Source organism: Emys orbicularis, chromosome 2, assembly GCF_028017835.1.
Source record: "Emys orbicularis isolate rEmyOrb1 chromosome 2, rEmyOrb1.hap1, whole genome shotgun sequence".
Lineage (NCBI taxonomy): Eukaryota > Metazoa > Chordata > Testudines > Emydidae > Emys > Emys orbicularis.
Genome location: NC_088684.1, coordinates 52,708,536 through 52,727,647, shown reverse-complemented (window position 1 = coordinate 52,727,647; position 19,112 = coordinate 52,708,536). Strand labels below are relative to the sequence as shown.

The 19,112-nt window shown below is 39.9% G+C and overlaps 1 protein-coding gene across 1 annotated transcript in view; it reads right to left on the bottom strand.

Moving 5' to 3' along the window:
• Positions 1 to 8,780: 8,780 nt before the first annotated feature.
• ZNF704 (zinc finger protein 704) overlaps positions 8,781 to 19,112 on the bottom strand; it is a 145,725-nt gene continuing 135,393 nt past the window's right edge. The window contains exons 8-9 of the mRNA XM_065399938.1: positions 11,182 to 11,279; positions 8,781 to 8,892 (exon numbers count right to left, since the gene is read on the bottom strand). Of these exons, the coding sequence (XP_065256010.1) occupies positions 8,781 to 8,892; positions 11,182 to 11,279 (210 nt within the window). The remainder of the gene's footprint in view (positions 8,893 to 11,181; positions 11,280 to 19,112) is intronic.

Sequence of the window (19,112 nt, the reverse complement as noted above, 5' to 3'; positions counted from 1 at the left end):
CCCAGAGCTTTGTTGAGGGAGCAGAGAGACTTTGAAGCAGACAAAATGGCAATTCCCCAGCACTTTTAAGTGGGGGTTAGATGTGGCTTGATAATAAAATATGCTCATATGCCTATGGTGGTACCACACTTCCTTAAGGAATATTTTCAGCATGGGAAGACAGGGGTTTCCCACAAATTACTTCAGCAGTTGAATGTTTTTTGGCATAACCGGGAAAAGCTGGAAGAATACTATTTGGTAAGTGGATAGGTGATTGTGTGTTGTTAGCAGCACCACTAATATCATTTGGACCCACTAGGCAATATCGGATGATTGAGGCCATCATAGGGTTTTTGTCTGGCAGGAGCTTGTGAAGGCTATAACACCATCCAAGATAAAGGCTGGCACAGTTTTTGGTAAAGTGGCAGTCTTTAGGCAGGGAGAACACTTCTCCAGCCTGGTTGGATTTCATTAGTTTTCAGGCCAGACATTTTCAGGTACATTTGTTTTTGGTCCTCAACAAAAAGCACAAAATGTTGGTGCAACTCCTGCTCATTGAACTCATGCAGACAGTCTCTGACGCCAGTGGCGCTACGTATGTGAGGGATTCTGTCAGCCAGGGTTTGATGGGGGTGTAGGAATACCTGGCCATGACATCCTTCCCTTGGCTGCATCCCTTCTATACTGGGAAGCAGATGGGGGGAAGAAGGGGGGAAGGGGTTTGGCACAGGAACTGCTATGGTGGCTCTATGGCCCTCAAAGATTCCCTAGCCAGAGAGAATTCACAGGATCCGGATCCACTGGCTTTATGGTTGCTCTGCACTGCAAGAGCAGCGCCCAGCATCTGGCCCCAGAGCTGTTCTTTTTTTAAACAATTAACATTCCCTCCGGAACTGCTACCTCAGATTATTAAATCAGTAAAATTAGATTTTAAAAGTTCAATTTTTTACTTTAATATATTTAATTATTTAAAAAGTGAAATACGGAATCAGTTTGACGTTCCAGCACTCAGTGCTGCAATGTATGAGTTGCTAGCTCTGCAGGGGAGTCATAAATCTAATTAAAACAAATAATTTAAACTGCCATTTAAAATTCTAAAACAGTTTTGTTTGGTTTAAATGCCCCCCACAATCTCTGAATTGTGGGTCCTAACCCACATGACAAAGCCCCTTTAATAAACTTAGTGAAAGCTGTGTATGACATGATACCAGAACATCTGTAAGGCTTGCCTTTTGATTGCCCCAGCTATGAAAAGTCTTTCTACCTGTGAACAATGCTCTTGCAAATGATCTTTCTGTGAGGACCTTTCTAGCACAGGGTCCCACTGAAGTCTCAGCAGATCGCCTTGTAGGATCAGGCTCAAACTGGTATGACAGTGTTTCAGAAATCATTTCAGAAATCGTTGTCAAAATGTATTACATCTTCAAGCTAAAAAGTTGACAATTTTAAGAACTTTACAACTGAGACTATAAATATAGTAAAAACCCCAAGAGACCAAGCAAAATCTCTTTTCAGAACATGGAATTCATGTCCATGAAGTAGGCTTGTCTTCATGACATTGAGATGTCAATTTCAGACTAAATTATCTCTATGCTACCAAGGGCAACATTTTTCCTTTCAGAAAGACTTGAAAGTCGCTATTTCTAACTTCCTCCCAGGTGTTCTGGATTATTTCTTCTGCTCTGTTACGGTTGTGCGCTGTTGGTGTATAAAGCAACAACCCTTTTGGTTCATTCATGGAATCTGAGTTTTGTTTCACAGTTTTTAGTAAATTGATATAAAATAATGCCAGCATTGTTACAGCTCTGAAGTTTTGCCTGTACTAACCTATTGTTATTGATGGTAAGTTAGCTTTAAAGAGCATGCTTTGCAGCACTTGTTTCTATAGTTTAGCCCTTTGTTTAGTAAGCAAGTATTGCATTGTATAAAGAAGGCTGCTGTCTGTTTCCTTTCCAGTATAAATATGAGATCTTTTTAGAAACAATAAAACTTACACAGAACAACATCAATCATGATGATACAAAATATTTGCATTTTGAAAGTTTTTAGGTGAACTGACAAATTAAGAACTATGGGGCTGATCGTTTGTTTCCTGTACACCCAGAATTCCTATTGAAGTCAATGGGTGTGTTGAGCGCATAAGCAATGCAGAGATCAAACTGTATGTCATCAGTGACCTGTATGTGTCATGTGTTTTTGTTCTGACAGGCTTTCTTTGAGTTTGATAGTGACACGGCAACTTTGGAATTCTAAACAATGTCTTAAAAAGCCAGTTCTCTGAATTAGACTTTTCTTAGTGTAAAAGTATTCTGAATCTACAACAAATAGCAGAAAATTACAAATGGCCAGGTTGTCTTGCAATATATTTCAAAACAAGACTATAAGAATAAGATGTCTCTATGGTCCTGAGTCAGCAAAGCATGCAAACAAATTTAGACTCTAAGCATATGCGTAATCCCATTGGTGAGACTCTCACGTGCTTTGCATAAATGCTTTTCTGCTACTGAAATACATCTCTTCAACCTCTAGTCAACTTTGAATGTGCCCTGCTTTGCAGATTTACCATACCTACACTCTGAGAGAAAGATCAGTCACTATCATTAACAGTGTCAGCATGAGAATTACTTAAAGCTAAAAACTTTATTAAAATGTTCAGATATTTATGCACATGCATGATTTTACTCACTTGAGTGTATGTCTGCCCAGTTGGATCCCTGGTCATGATGTTAATAGATTCTGTAAAGAGATTCTGATAAGGAGAAATTACAACGGAACTAAAAAAAAAAAAAAAAAAAGGGTCACTTCTTCATGTACAAATGGAGAAGTTTGAGAATTGTGTGTATTTCAATACAATGCATTTTCTTATTTGCATGCATGATCTTGAGTTTCATTCAAGCTTGTACTCTAATAGATATGAAAAAAGTCTAGTTAAAAATATCAAGTGCACCATAAGGAAATTAGCACCTTGCAAACCAGAGTACTTAGTAGTTGCAGGACAGCATGCTACAAAGTATACATTTTTGTTGTGAGCCACTTAAATGAACAGTAACCCAGTTATAGATAACACATGTTTAACTGGGTGATTGTATAGCGACAAGACTTCATGTTTACATTACATTCTAGAAAGCTTTATACAAATATGTAGACCACCTATTGTATCAGGTCATGTTTCAAACTCTGTTCCCATAACTTTACATCAGCTAAAACCCCTTTCCTTTTAATATTTGAAGCATACACAGGCTTAAATACTTGGTCATGTTCACAAATAAGCACTCATTTCTAATTTTAATAATTCAAATGGTAATATAGTCCTTATTTCATTAAATAATTCTATCCAGAAAAATAAAATAAAATACATATTAAAATTCTTAGTAATTGTAGGTTCAAACAGACCTATTTTTTGCATCTACTACCCTTTTATTTTCCCTGAGGAAATCCATATTATTTACATCATTTTGTTGTTTTTCTCAAGGTATTTCTCTATGTACACTTTTAGTAACTTCTGTTTATCTGAACATTACATATCAAATGCTGCACTACTATTTGCTATTGAAATAACTAATTGGCGAGGAAAACTCTTCCTTAACATGACTGGATACAGATTCAGAACTCAGGGATATCCCTATCTTCTACAGTAGAGTAGTGTAAAATGAAAGATAAAATTCTTACATTTCATAGAGGGAAAAGATGATGAACATTGAGAATTTACAAATGTAATTTAGGAGCTCCTTTGTAGCACTGGGTTAGATTTTAAGAATTCGGACAAAATCTTGCAATCCTGATTTATGTGAGTTGTCCCATATAATAGGAAAGCTACATTTATATTTCTACTGCTAATTTGTTTTTCATGATATAATTATTTCTTTATTTCTCTCAGGGAAACATACAATAGTCATCTCAAACTTGGATGCAAAGGTTTTATCAGAATTTTTTTTTCTTAAAATTGGTTAAGGTTAGAAAAGCAGTTCTATTGAACTGTAGCTTGTTACTGCATTTGTCTATTCCCTTATGTGTTATCTGACAAGTTTATTGACAAAAACAAGTTCTTACTACAGTCAGCAATGTGGAGTAAACAAGGGTATGGATGAGTGAGCTGTATTCTTCTTCAGCCTGTGCATCATCAAAAATAGTGCCAGCTACCTTCTGACTGTAGAATCTTTCTGGATTGGTTAGAGATGATATACTGTATGAAGCAGAAAGAACAAAGCTTGATTTTCAGATAATGAAAGAAATTGTCCTGCTGAAAGTCACAGAAAAATCCTTGTATCTTGTATATGATGGAAATTTGATAAAGAAGTCTATGTAAACAGCACTGTAGTACCAGATGGGGAATACTGGAAGCAGATGCTATCAACCACAATTGAAGACACCACTTTTTGCAACCCTGAAACAGGTTTTTGAAGCACAAGGATCCTGCCGCCACAAGTTGCTAAATTTAGCATCTATCTTCTGTACCTAAACTGTCAACTTGACTAGTTTTCCATTATTTTGCTGAAGGTGGTATAAAACCCTTCTGGAATCCCACAACAACAAAATCTCCACTACAGTAATGTTTTATAACTGTTTTTAGAACAGGCAGTAACTATGTACAAGATAAGTCCTGGTAGTCTGGGATTAACTCCATTAGTCTCTTCAGAGTTCAGTTCCAGCAGTGCTACCTCTAGGTGAGTTCAGTGAAGTGTAAATAGAAAACAAGATGTCATTTTAGTAACCTCTTTCCAACCACCACTGTTCTAGTGAAGAGCAGTATAATTTGATTTTAGTGATGACTGCGATGGAGTTTGGTCCAATCAAGGATGGGGACAAGCCCTCATAACCTGTTAAGCCTTCCCAACTGGCCAGGAGACTCCTAATTTCACATCCTTCTCCCAGGCTCTTGAGCAGCTCTCTTAATGTACCTATGGGAGAGTAATGGACCTGCAGGGAAGCCGTCTAAGTAACATCTGTACATTTAATTCACCAGAACTCCAGGCAAGGTCTCTCTAGATAGTCCCTGACCAGACCATGGCAACGGAGATATGGCTAGAATGACACCGTACTGCTATGTAGGGTGTCGCTCTCAGGGAAAACTTGAGGGTGTTATATAAGTGAGTGGGACTGGAGAAAGCAACAGGCTCAGGTTTCAGGAGGAGACCCAGTTTGGAGTGACACCTGGAGCTCATGTATGCAAGCTGGTGGCCAGGCTAATACTGGAAAAACACAGAGGTCTCAGCATGTAACATTGGCCTATATACATGTTCCATAAAGATCTCTGCCTTCTTGCTGTATCATTGCTTATTGCTAACAAAACAGCTGGAGGGGGAGCAGGGAACTGATTGATCACTAAACAATCAGTATTCAGATATCCCAATTAGGTGACTGAATTGCATAAAATCTCCTGCCCTAGAGTCTGACCAGGTATGAAGCCTGCTCACCTTATTCACACAGATAGACCCACTGGGCATGTTTGCACCAACTTGAATGGCAGTTGACACCTATGAAAAGCAGGTGTAAATATGCAAATCAGAATGGAAGTTTGGCTTACTTTGCACACCTGTAAAGGACTACACAAGGTCCAAGGCAGTGCAGAATCAGATCAATTGACCTGGATGGAAACAGCTATGTGAATAAGATTATCTAATTTTTATATATTTCCCATATTTGGCATTTTATGCAGGAATAGAGAGACAAGCTAATCATGTTTAAAATGCTTCTCTAAAATGTTCCCCTTTTGCTTGAAATTTCCTTTTTTCAGGCTTTTCCCCCAAAATACATTTGTTTTGCTGTAGCAGGAAAGTCCCTTCAGCAAAAATGAGGAACCGGTGGTATATCTGTCAATATAAAAGTTTGATAAGATCATGAGGTACCAACTTCTGTGACCAGCATCATTTCTACTAAGTGGTTAAAAGAATTTTATATATATATCCTTCAATATTTATATTTTAAGGGTCAAGTTCTGGCTGCTAGTGGTGTATGTACACACATACCAAAGAACCCATGGGCCAACTGTGAGAATGCATGATGGAAACCGATCACCAGATTCTGACTCCTCTGAAAAATCAGGGGTCACCTGACAGACCCTCCAGAGAAGCGTGACTTGGTGTGGTTAAACAGTGTAAGGAAGTAGTCCATACAGACATATAAGCCAAGCACTTTGGCCAGGCAATGGCCCATTCATGCAGCTTGTTGCAAATAATCTTACTCTTATCAAGAACAGAATGAAAGTGTGTGTAACTCTGAGAGGTGGACAATAACACAGTTTTGGTGGTCTATTTGTGTGCCTATCTAAAAATAGATATAAAGTTAGCAATATGGGAATGGCTATGTGAATTATGTTATGGGAATGGCTTTACTAAAGTTTATGTGAAGCCTCTGAGCATGCCCAGTAGATCTTTCCACAAGCCAGAGCAGAGCGAGCTGAGTATACATGCAATTAATAAGGTTTGTGCCCTCTCTCTAACTCATTTTCCTCCAGTATTACAGCTGGGACGAGTGCTGTGCCTGGTTCCTGGGGCCAACCAGAATTGTGGAAATTTTATGATTTAATTAATATGTTCATTTATAAAGTGCCCCCTGCCAAGGTGCTCATGATGCTATAAAACATTTTAGAAACCAATTACAATAATATATTTAAAAATCCTCTTTAAAATTCAAGAGATCAGAGCAAATAAGGGAGAAGGGAACAATGATGGGGATAAGTAACGAATATGAGGCCAATAGGGGTCATAATTGTTGTTTTATAAGCATCTTGAGAGGCTTTTAGAAATAAGGAGGGATATCAGTGGAGCAAGATCCAAATTCTGTGTCCCACCATAGTAAAGGCACTGACAACAATGTCAGCATTTAAAAGGAAGTAACTAGAAACCGTTACAAATTGTTGAGAGGTATTTCCCTAAAGAAATCTTTGGAAAAAAAAATCACAGAAGGAAAAGCCATGACCTATGACTTCACCAAAAGATAAGGAAGTGCAAACAATAGAGTGCAGATGGCGCCGTATATCTGCCAATCTTTACCTTCTGTTGTGTTAATTTATTTCATGTTTTGTTTTATTATCCTGGCTGGATTTTAGGGTCTGATTTTTCTAAACAAGTTAGGTGCACAATTGTGCATAAAAATCAGGTAACTGTATGCATGCAAGTGACCTTCACTAGCCACTTGTGCATGAAAATTGCATGATTTGTAAACACAGTTGCAGAAATAATGCTCAAATTAGGCATGCAACAGAGCAAATAATTTGTTTTAAAAAATCAGGCTCTTACTATTCTTTTGTTCTTTCCATTCAAACACATATTGCCTTTTCTTTAACACTACACTCTATGCTATGTTCAAAAGTGTGCGCTTTTGTTCTTTAAATGGGCATAGGCAGCAATGCAAGTTAAGTAATGCTGTCATGAGAGCTATGTGATCCAGTTTATCAGACTCCATGAAAAACAAGCCCCGCTGGTAGTGGGCCTGTATAGCCCTATTCATATGATAGGTGCCTATACCTATGTTTTGTTTTTAAACAGGCAGGAGTTGGTGGTGCTTATTCATATGGCATTTCCGCTTTACTTTATTTTCTCACTAAAATAACTACTGATGTATAAATAACCTCATCTATCTAGGGATAAAACATCAGCATTCTGGATTTACATCCTCTAACAGCCTGAAGCACTAAATACACCATAGCACACACATCCATCAAAGTGCCCTCTGCATGAAAATTGGCTATTTCTGACCTCAGTGACTTTTTTTAAAATAAAAAAGGACTTTACTTAACATATACATATGTTGCTCCACTGCTGTCGTATTCAACTTGCTGGGATGATGCGGTGGGAGCACTTCTCGGGTGTTTTTGTTTTCTATACATTTTTTGCACAAATAAAATTTGGCATTGCTAATGGAAAGAATGGGTGCACCCTTAATTTAGTAACCATCTTATACACAGGAGAAAAGGAAGCAAGAGTTGAACTGCTGGGTTGGCTCATATCCCTGAATAGATATTACATATCATCCAGTTCTTAATAGGGCTTCAGCAGCATAAGATGGTCATTGCTAGGAAAAGGTACCGGTGATGAGAAAAGATACTGGAACCCAAATTATATTCCTGTATGTTTCAATGATCGTTGAAACGCCTTCCCTCAAATCTTGGACTGACTTGTGGCTGAGATCTGCTGGTGGTTTCCCATAATTTTTCCTTCTCTGGAGTATTACAATCTAATTTAAAACTTAGCTTCACTATTTGTTCTGGTTTGTGACTGCTTTTAAAAAATCATCCAGGAGTGCTGTTGCTTGTCCTTCTAACATATCAAGGTTTGAATTCCTCAAAAAAACACCCGAAAATGAGGAATCCAACCAAGATCGTTCACATCAGCAGAATTATTTAACAGGTTCCACTCTTGGTATGGCTGCTGTTGAGTGAACTGTAGCTTATATGTCTTAAAGTGTTAATTAGGCTTTTAAAAAGAAATCTTCATTTCAGGGCAAGATGCGGTGCTTGGTTCAACTGATACAGACGTTCACAGCATAGACATTGACACGGTTAAAGAACAGTCATGGGGAGCAAGTAGTTCAGAGTTAGCAACAAGTTATTTTTTGTTTTAAGAAAAACATTAATAGCTGCTCTGGGTTCAATACTTGATAAGACCTTTTTTTTTTTTTTTTTTTTTTTGCTCTATTGCTCCACACTGGTTTTGCTAAGTGCTTCTCCTTGGCTACAAGTGCTTTGTTTTGAAATACAAGTCTGTTTAAAAGGCAGCACTGGAGGGTAGGCAGGGGCAGCTGCAGCAACAGGATCCTGCTATTGTACTTCCCATCCCTTGGGTCCTCCGCGCTTCCAGTCTTTAGTCGATGAACCTTTGGCAGGCTTTCTTCCAACGGCAGGCAGTACACCACATATCTCGGTTCTCCATCCCATACACTTTTCGGCATTTTTTCCCCTCCCCTCTAGGTTTCCTGTCCAAGAAAAAGGGACACCTCATTAACAAGAAGTTTTTAGCTATCCCTCATCACCACACACTTTTTGAAAGAGACAAAATAATCTAAATGCAGCATGACATTGAAAGAACCTCATATTTTCAATGGGTCTCTTACTATTTTCAAGTTACCAGGATTCTGCTGAAGTAATCAGACTAGGAGTGAGGTGAAACCTGCTATTGAGTGATCCACTCCGACCACTCCCCACTCTGAGAGTAGCTGGTGGGCTCACTCCTCTGTTGCTTCAAGGGCTCAGCAAGCAGGCCTCTAGCCCACCCAATCCTTTGTAAGGTGTGTGAGGGGAATAGGCAATCTGCTTCTTCTCCCTTCCCATTCATAATAAACTAGATTAGAAAATGCTCCTCTGGTTCCACTGATGTATCTTGCAACTGAAGAAGTGAGGTTCTTACCCACGAAAGCTTATGCTCCCAATACTTCTGTTAGTCTTAAAGGTGCCACAGGACCCTCTGTATCTTTAAGAGAATCCTAGAAATTAGCAACTAGAAAGACTTATTAGATCCCTTTGTCCATCTCTGCCAATCCAGGACTAGTCCCTATAATATATATAGCCCTGGAGTCAGATATACCACAGAGTGCCATGCAGTAATAGAAAATCACAACTATTACTGCAGTGCTGTCTGGAGTACAGCAGGCAAGAGGTTTGCTTGTTTTAGGTTTGCAGTATAAACATTTTTCACAGCTGTAGGCCAGCCTTGGAATTATGTGATAGTTGTCCCATATGGTAGCTATTACATTTCGGGGAAAAGCCACTAAATTCAGAAGACCATCTACATGTTCGTACCTAGCCCTGGATTTTCCTTAGACTCTCACTATAAACAGACTGGTACAGTATTCTACATGAAAGAAGATAGTGAATGTTGGTTTTGTTTTAATGGTAGCTCTCTGTAAGTCACTTGATATTCCAAAGCTAGCACTGTACAAACATTCTTTGTTTGAGATCTGTGACTACAAACCCTAAAGCACAAGCTACAATGTGGAATAAGTGTCAGGGTAAACTTAAAGTAACTGTTAAAATGGCACCTTCCTATTCAACATATTTGCATCAGCCCTAGTGTAAGCAGGTGCAACTCTAAAATAATTGCACCATTACACAAGTGCCAGATTTGTCCCTGTGTAACTTTGAGTCATATCTGCTTATGTTACAGACAAAATGAAGTTTAATACTGTAAACACTGCAGAACACCTAGGGAAGAGTTACCTGGATTCTGCTCTGCCTCCTACATCAGCAATACGTGTGGCAGCAACATTTTGATCATTGAAAATTCACTACTGGGAATAGTATACAAACCAGGAAGAACCCTAGGTTGAGTTTGTAGCCTATGTAATTAGAAAAATAATGTTTGTCTGGTAAACAGAACAGATTTGATTTGGAAGACCTGAAAAAACATTAAGCATGGTATCTCTTTTAATGTCATTTGACGTTTCTTCAGATTTATTAAGGATTAATATGCGTTTCTTATAATGTTTGAAATTTAGATCCAACGTGGGATTTTGAACATAAAAAGCAAAAACAGTCTCATGAATTTATGTGGTGCCTGATTCAACATCCCTTGACTTCAGAGGAGGTGGATCATTTCCACAGCCAAGAGCAAAGTGCCTGGTTTCTTAGTGAAACCAAAAATATCTTGACCTAAATGATCTGTTGTAAGATACAACATTTTCCATGGTTACACAAATTAAGTAAAAATGCTGATGAGCATGAAGATATCCCTGGATCCAAGGGAATATGCAAGGCAGTGTAGTGAAGTTCAGAGATGTTCCAAACTAGAATACTGGATCCAAACACCCTTGAATTTTAGTATCAAAGGGGTAGCCGTTTTAGTTTGGATCTGTAAAAGCCGCAGAAAGTCCTGTGGCATGAGCTTTGCATCCGAAGAAGTGGGTATTCACCCACGAAAGCTGTTAGTCTATAAGGTGCCACAGGACTCTTTGCTGCTTGAATTTTAGTGAAATTCAGGTCTGACTTGGAACTTCATGGCTCAGATTCATCTGGGGTATTGCCTAATAGCATGTCTTTTGAAACTGTCAGTGATTCAGTTCCTCCAAAACCTTTATTTTCTGTACTAATGAGAGAGAGAAAAATGTGTGTCTATTGCTGTTGTGTTCTATTGAAAGGAAAAGCACTACACAGACAGGCAGTGCCAGTTCTGATTCTCGGCATTTGACTCTTCTGTACTCCTGCTGCCTACAGGCTCCCTCCAAATATTGAACCTACTGCTCTGTCAATAGGAGTTAATGGTCTCATACCTTAAGCCAAACGACACTCTGGGCGGTGATGAGAGAACTGTGTGGGTCTGTTGTTTTGGCTCTCCAGTCCCTGCAGGACGATTATGAGTTGGTGAGACCTGGCAACACACACACACAAATGCAGTTAATAAAGCACACATGTATGTACATACAATATAAACATATTATTTGGCACCACAGCTGGCATGTCCACCACTGGCTGTTTCCTAGGAAATCCCAGTTCCTGGTGTGTGGTGAGAAAGATAGTCAAGTAAGGTGAGTATGTGATATCTGACCCTCCAAAAGTTAGGGGATCTGTTCTGAAAAGTGTCCTCATAGCTTTATCTGCATGTGATGAACTTCCTTCCCTCTTCCTGTGACCCTCCAGCAGCATGAATAGAACAAACTAGAGCACAGAGCAACATGACTGTGTATGTTGGGAAATAAAGAAAATGGATGATTGAGTTTTTCTTGTTAAGAGTCCTAAATAGTTCTCACTCTGAGATAGTGAATGGTCATGATGAATAGTTAATGACTTGTCATTTGATCCGGGAAAAGTGCGATTAACTCAGGGGTGGGGATGTAGCTTGGCTAAGATTAAAACCGAATAACCCACACTACAGTCAAAGGCTTTCACTTATTACTGTGGAGTGTGGTTTACACACCTGCATCCCTGGGGCAGCTACATAAAAGGGGGATTCCCCCTGGAGGGAGCACTGTAAGTACGACCAGAGCTCTCCCCTGGCGGTTCTACCAGGGATGTTCATTCTAATTTATGGCTCCCTAGGATCCCTGCTGGCAGAGGCTGTCAAGGAGATGTACTGAATCATCATCATTTCCCATGCCCTTGAAACCTCCTTAGGAGTCTTTTCCCATCTTTGGGTGGCTCTGGGCCCCTGCCAGAGCAGGGTGGTAGATGGCTTTTGCCCATGCACCCCCTTTTGAGTAAGCTTACTACAAGGGCCTGGCCGTGGACAACTCAAATCAACTCAATACCGATTTTGGTAGCCCTAAACCTTTCCTGTGAACTCTGACCTCTCAGGAGGTGATTCCGCTCCTGTGTGGAGGAGATCAACACAAAAACCATCTACAAGAACCCTAGGAGGAGTTGTTAAATGTTTGTGATATCTCTGAATGCTCATTTTGGTGTACACAGAGAAATGCGTTTTCCTTAAGATGTTTCTGAAAATGGAGATTGTTGTGCCCTTGCGTTTAGATTCCAACAAATCGTTGAAGATCATGCAAGTAACAGTCCTTTGTAAATTATCACTTTTTCACCACTGCCTTTTTAAACTCTCATACCATTCATTTTGAAGAATTAGAATGGACCTGACCAGGACAAGGAAACTGCATATTCTTTGTTTCCGCCTGGCTAACTGCTTTCTAGCAATGCCATTGCTATAAACACAGAGAATTTGTTGAGCAGAAAGCTCTTATCTAACTCTTATCACAGCAGAGAGCAGTCTAGTGAAGGAAAACTCTGGTTTACAGTAATATAACGATTCATCATTTAATCGAATTACTTCTGGCAAGATTCTGATCTCAGTTACACTGGTGTAAATCAGGAATGGCTCCAACCAGTTAGTGGTGTGGCTGATTCTAAACACTGCACGTGGTCACATGCCATATGGTAAATACTTGATTGGAAACTGTGCCTGCTAACCACGTTTGTCCTTTGTGGAGTTCTAAGCTGGCACATGGCTGCCATTCTGTAACCCATTTGTTAAACTGTTGTTGTGCCACGTGGATGGGATCCCTTAACTGTGCTTGAACACCTAGCTTGGTCAAAAGAACAGGAGTACTTGTGGCACCTTAGAGACTAACAAATTTATTAGAGCATAAGCTTTCGTGGGCTACAACCCACTTCTTCGGATGCATATAGAGTGAAACATATATTGAGGAGATATATATACACACATACAGAGAGCATGAACAGGTGGGAGTTGTCTTACCAACTCTGAGAGGCCAATTAAGTAAGAGGGGAAAAAAAAAAAAACTTTTGAAGTGATAATCAAGATAGCTCAGTACAGACAGTTTGATAAGAAGCAAGTGTGAAAATACTTACAAGGGGAGATAGATTCAATGTTTGTAATGGCTCAGCCATTCCCAGTCCTTATTTAGCCCTGAGTTGATTGTGTCTAGTTTGCATATCAATTCCAGCTCAGCAGTCTCTCGTTGGAGTCTGTTTTAGAAGTTTTTCTGTTTTAAGATAGCCACCCGCAGGTCTGTCATAGAACGGCCAGACAGGTTAAAGTGTTCTCCCACTGGTTTTTGAGTATTATGATTCCTGATGTCAGATTTGTGTCCATTAATTCTTTTGCGTAGAGACTGTCCGGTTTGGCCAATGTACATGGCAGAGGGGCATTGCTGGCACATGATGGCATATATCACATTGGTAGATGTGCAGGTGAACGAGCCCCTGATGGTATGGCTGATGTGATTAGGCCCTATGATGATGTCACTTGAATAGATATGTGGACAGAGATGGCATCGGGCTTTGTTACAAGGATGGGTTCCTGGGTCAGTGTTTTTGTTCAGTGATGTGTGGTTGCTGGTGAGTATTTGCTTTAGGTTGGGGGGTTGTCTGTAAGCGAGGACAGGTCTGTCTCCCAAGATCTGTGAGAGCTGATCCTTTGCTCGATGCCAACTCTGTCCACATATCTATTCAAGTGACATCATCATAGAGCCTAATCACATCAGCAATACCATCAGGGGCTCGTTCACCTGCACATCTACCAATGTGATATATGCCATCATGTGCCAGCAATGCCCCTCTGCCATGTACATTGGCCAAACCGGACAGTCTCTACGCAAAAGAATTAATGGACACAAATCTGACATCAGGAATCATAATACTCAAAAACCAGTGGGAGAACACTTTAACCTGTCTGGCCATTCTATGACAGACCTGCGGGTGGCTATCTTAAAACAGAAAAACTTCTAAAACAGACTCCAACGAGAGACTGCTGAGCTGGAATTGATATGCAAACTAGACACAATCAACTCAGGGCTAAATAAGGACTGGGAATGGCTGAGCCATTACAAACATTGAATCTATCTCCCCTTGTAAGTATTTTCACACTTGCTTCTTATCAAACTGTCTGTACTGAGCTATCTTGATTATCACTTCAAAAGTTTTTTTTTTCCCCCCTCTTACTTAATTGGCCTCTCAGAGTTGGTAAGACAACTCCCACCTGTTCATGCTCTCTGTATGTGTGTGTATATATATCTCCTCAATATATGTTTCACTCTATATGCATCCGAAGAAGTGGGTTATAGCCCACGAAAGCTTATGCTCTAATAAATTTGTTAGTCTCTAAGGTGCCACAAGTACTCCTGTTCTTTTTGCAGATACAGACTAACACGGCTGCTACTCTGAAACCTAGCTTGGTCAGTCCATCTTCCTCCCAGCTTGCGTGACAGGACATCCCAGAGTGCATTGCCCATGTCCTGCTGGTGATGGTTTGTTTGCATGTCCTGTTAAGGTACTAAAGGTAGTGGCTCAGACTTTACCAAAATGATCTGATACACACAGGCAGGCTGGAAGGTGTAGATACACAATCTCGGTTGACAAATGGTTGAATGGGGGGGGGGGTGAATCTTACTGAACAACTGCTTCCCCCAAGTGTGGTGTTATAAATGGATCAGAGGAGATTGTTTAGTTACAAAAACACTGTTTAACTTGTGTGGACAAGCCTTCAGCTGAAGTCTGTAGTCTGTTTTTGTGCAGTGGTTTGGGAAATTGTTGGCACCATGCTGAAATGTTCTAGTATGCGTCTATTGAATTGTAGCATACACTGAAGGCCAGATATTCTGCTGTGCCCAGTTTATGCTGGGTGCAGCAATGATGCAGCTGTCAGGGAGATGATTATAGCCCCCTGCTTCTCTGTCCCAGCCTCGATGCAGTCTGGCAGTGATGCTAAACACCACCAGCTGTCTATGATCCTCTAGTTGGGGATTGCCAGAGCACTGTGTGTTCCAGCCACTTCCCCAAAATGCCCCCTATGCTGGCAGCTGTAAGGAGGGAGGCATCAGAACTGGTTCCTCTCCTGTGGGGAATGCCCCCCTCCCATGAGTATTCGGAGGAGGGGACTTACAGAAAATCAGAGTGAAGATCTCTCTAAGTACAATTCCCAGTAGAATCAGGAGCTGAATCTAACTCTGAAATCCCATACTCACAGATCTTCTCTGGTTCCACCCTTCTGAGTCTTTTAATGGCTGCCATGATTTATCTTCTTGGCACACGGCAGAGATGCACATGTGATGCTGGCAGACCAAGTGGCCAGCTTCTGCCAACGCCCCAGGTCTCACTGAACACTGACAAACGCGCAACTGGAAACCAGTCTGGCTCGCCGGTGTGTTAGTATTGTTAAAATAGATATTAGCATTATAATAATGTGTTTAGATTTTATGAAATGCTTGTAGGATGCTGCAAGTATTAATCTCACTTATAATATCTGTATCTCATGTTATAAGGTAAAGTTTAAGTGTTTGCTCTGTAACTATAGAAGTGTTTGCTAAAACTGTGAAACCCCACAGTCAGTAGAGAAGTATTACCAAGTGTGAAATGCTAGTTTATCACAAGAGGTGTCATCTTCTCCCCAACAAAAGAAGGCCTTTCGACACCAGACAAGCCACTGTGGAACATCAGTGGCCACAAACTTTGTAAATTGCTTTCCCCCCATACCCATGAAGAGGGTGTGTGCACAAGCCCTCATCCTATCACAGCTGGAACACTGGGGGAAGGGCATAAAAAGCCCTGTCAAGGAAGAATTGTGGTCACTATGCTACTTGGAATTCAGAGGCCAATATATTAGCCAGGGATCCCCAAGCTGCTTGGCTTAGGTTAGCCCTAAAGAAACTCTAGAACTTGCATATTATAGCAGCTACTATTACCTTTTGGAAACTATCTCATTTGTGTGTATGTTTACCGGTTTTAACCTTGTAAGTAACTCATTTTTCTTAGTTAATAAATCTTTAGTTCATATTATAGGGTTGGCTATGAGCGTGGTCTTTGGTTTGAGTTCTGAAGTACGATTGACCTAGGGTGACTTGTCCTTTGGGACTGGGAGTAACCTGAATATTGTTGTGATTTTTGGTGTAAGTGACCATCTCTCACAAAGGCAGGCTTGGCTAAGAGGCAAGATAGACAGGAGTGCCCAAGGGGACTGTCTGTGACTCCATGGGAAGGCTGTTATCATGCTTTAGGAATTCACACTTGTTACTTGGTTGGTGAAATCTAATTATTAGGGCTGTTGATTAATCACCGTTAACTCATGTGATTAACTCAAAAATTGATTGTGATTAAAAAAAATTGATTGCGATTAATCACAGTTTTAATCGTACTGTTAAACAATAGAATATCAATTGAAATTTATTAAATATTTTTGGATTTTTTTCTATATTTTCAAATATATTGATTTCAATTACAACACAGAATACAAAGTGTACAAAGTATTTGCACTGTAAAAATGATAAACGAAATAGTATTTTTCAATTCACCTCATACAAGTACTGTAGTGCAATCTCTTTGTTGTGAAAGTGCAACTTACAAATGTAATTTTTTTTGTTACATAACTGCACTCAAAAACAAAACAATATAAAACTTTAGTGCCTACAAGTCCACTCAGTCCTACTTCTTGTTCAGCCAATTGCTAAGACAAACAAGTTTCTTTATATTTCTGGGAGATAATTCTGCCACTTCTTATTTACAATGTCACCTGAAAGTGAGAACAGGCATTCACATGGCACTTTTGTAACTGGCATTGCAAGGTATTTACATGCCAGATATGCTAAACATTCGTATGCCCCTTCATGCTTCGGCCACCAATACAGAGGACATGCTTCCATGCTGATGACACTCGTTAAAAAAATATTGCACTAATTAAATTTGTCACTGAACTCCTTGGGTGAGAATTGTGTGTCTCCTGCTCTGTTTTACCTGCATCCTGCCTTATATTTCATGTTATAGCAGTCTCGGATGATGACACAGCACATATTGTTCGTTTTAAGGACACTTCCATTGCAGATTTGACAAAATGCAAAGAAGCTACAAATGAGAGATTTTTAAAGATAACTACAGCAGTCAACCCAAGGTTTAAGAATCTGAAACAATCTGAGAGGGACGAGGTGTGGAGCATGCTTTCAGAAGTCTTAAAAGAGCAACAGCTCTGATGCGGAAACTACAGAACCCAAACCACCAAAAATGAAAATCAACCTTCTGCTGGTGGCATCTGACTCACATTATGAAAGTGAACATGTATTGGTCTGCACTGCTTTGGATCGTTATCGAGCAGAACCCATCATCAGTATGGACGCGTGTCTTCTGGAAAGGTGGTTGAAGCATGAAGGGACATATGAATCTTTAGTGCATCTGGCACGTAAATATCTTGCAACGCCAGCTACAACAGTGCCATGCGAACGCCTGTTCTCATTTTCAGGTGACATTGTAAACAAGAAGCGGGCAGTATTATCTCCTGCAAATGTAAACAAACTTGTTTGTCTGAGCGATTGGCTGAACAAGAAGTAGGACTGAGTGGACTTGTAGGCTCTACAGTTTTACCTTGTTTTATTTTTGAATGCAGTTATTTTTTGTACATAATTCTACATTTGTAAGTTCAATTCCATGATCAAGAGATTGCATTACAGTACTTGTATGAGGTGAAATGAAAAATACTATTTCTTTTGTTTTTTACAGTGCAAATATTTGTAATAAAGATATGAAGTGAGCATCGTACACTTGTATTCGAATTCAATTTGTAATTGAAATCAATATATTTGAAAATTTAGAAAACATTCAAAAATATTTAAATAAAGCGTATTCTATTATTGTTTAACAGTGCGATTAATCACAATTAATTTTTTAATCGCTTGACAGCCCTACTAATTGTAGAACACAGCCAGTTAGGGGTTTGTCCCTGGTTTGTAACAGTCTGTCCTGAGGTTGGCATTCACACTCACGAGCTACTTTAAACAGCTTGACAGCACACTTGAGTGCATGGGGAACCCAATCCTGCATTAATAAGACTCCTGCTGCTGCATGGCCATCAAATTAGGCCCTCTGGTACCAATCTGCAAACTCCAATGTCATCCCTGCCTACTGGATTATCTGCATGACAGCGGATCTCCTTACACGTGCCCATACCTTGCCTCTTTTTATTATGCATATGCCTCTTTTGAGTATGGGAACAGGTACACCATCGGTGTGAGACTTATTTATTTCTGTTCCACATGGAGAATCATACGTATCAGTTGACCTTACTTGTGCCAATGTATAGACTCCGCTCAGACCAAACTCAAGGATTAAGGCCACAGAGTATGTAGAACTGACACAGGAGGGCCTCATCACTTACATTGATCAGTTCTCTGTTAGATGTCCCTGTGACATCCTGGCACCCCAATATTCACCACTGTCATGTAATTAGGATATGTTTTGTACAAAGTATACCTTGTGAGGTAGCATTCTAAAAGTTTTGATCTGCTAGACAGTAATATCTCATTGGATTATATGTGCTATCATCGTATGTGAAGTTATGAAGTTTGGCTATGTATGTGTTACTGAAACATGTTGTGAGGTTGAAAACACCCACAAGCAGCCTTTCAGGACAACAGTAAAAAGGCCAAACAATGTTAATGGCTTATTGAGGAAATGCACACAACCACAGGGATTACCCCAGGAACTGTATACAATAGAAACCTCTCAGAAATAGCACTACACAATGGGAACTATTTGACTCAGCTCACAGCAAAAAAGCTTTCCAGCAAGTGGGAAGAAGATATAAAAAGGGGACAATGACATCATGATGGGACCTCAGTCTCCCTACAACAACACACCTGAAACATCTGAGGGCAAGGACTAAACTGGGGGAAGTGATGGTCCCAGGCTAGAGGGATTTTTAGCCTGTGTATGAAAACCAAGGCAACTTGTGCCTTAAGAATCTGCCAGCCTGTTT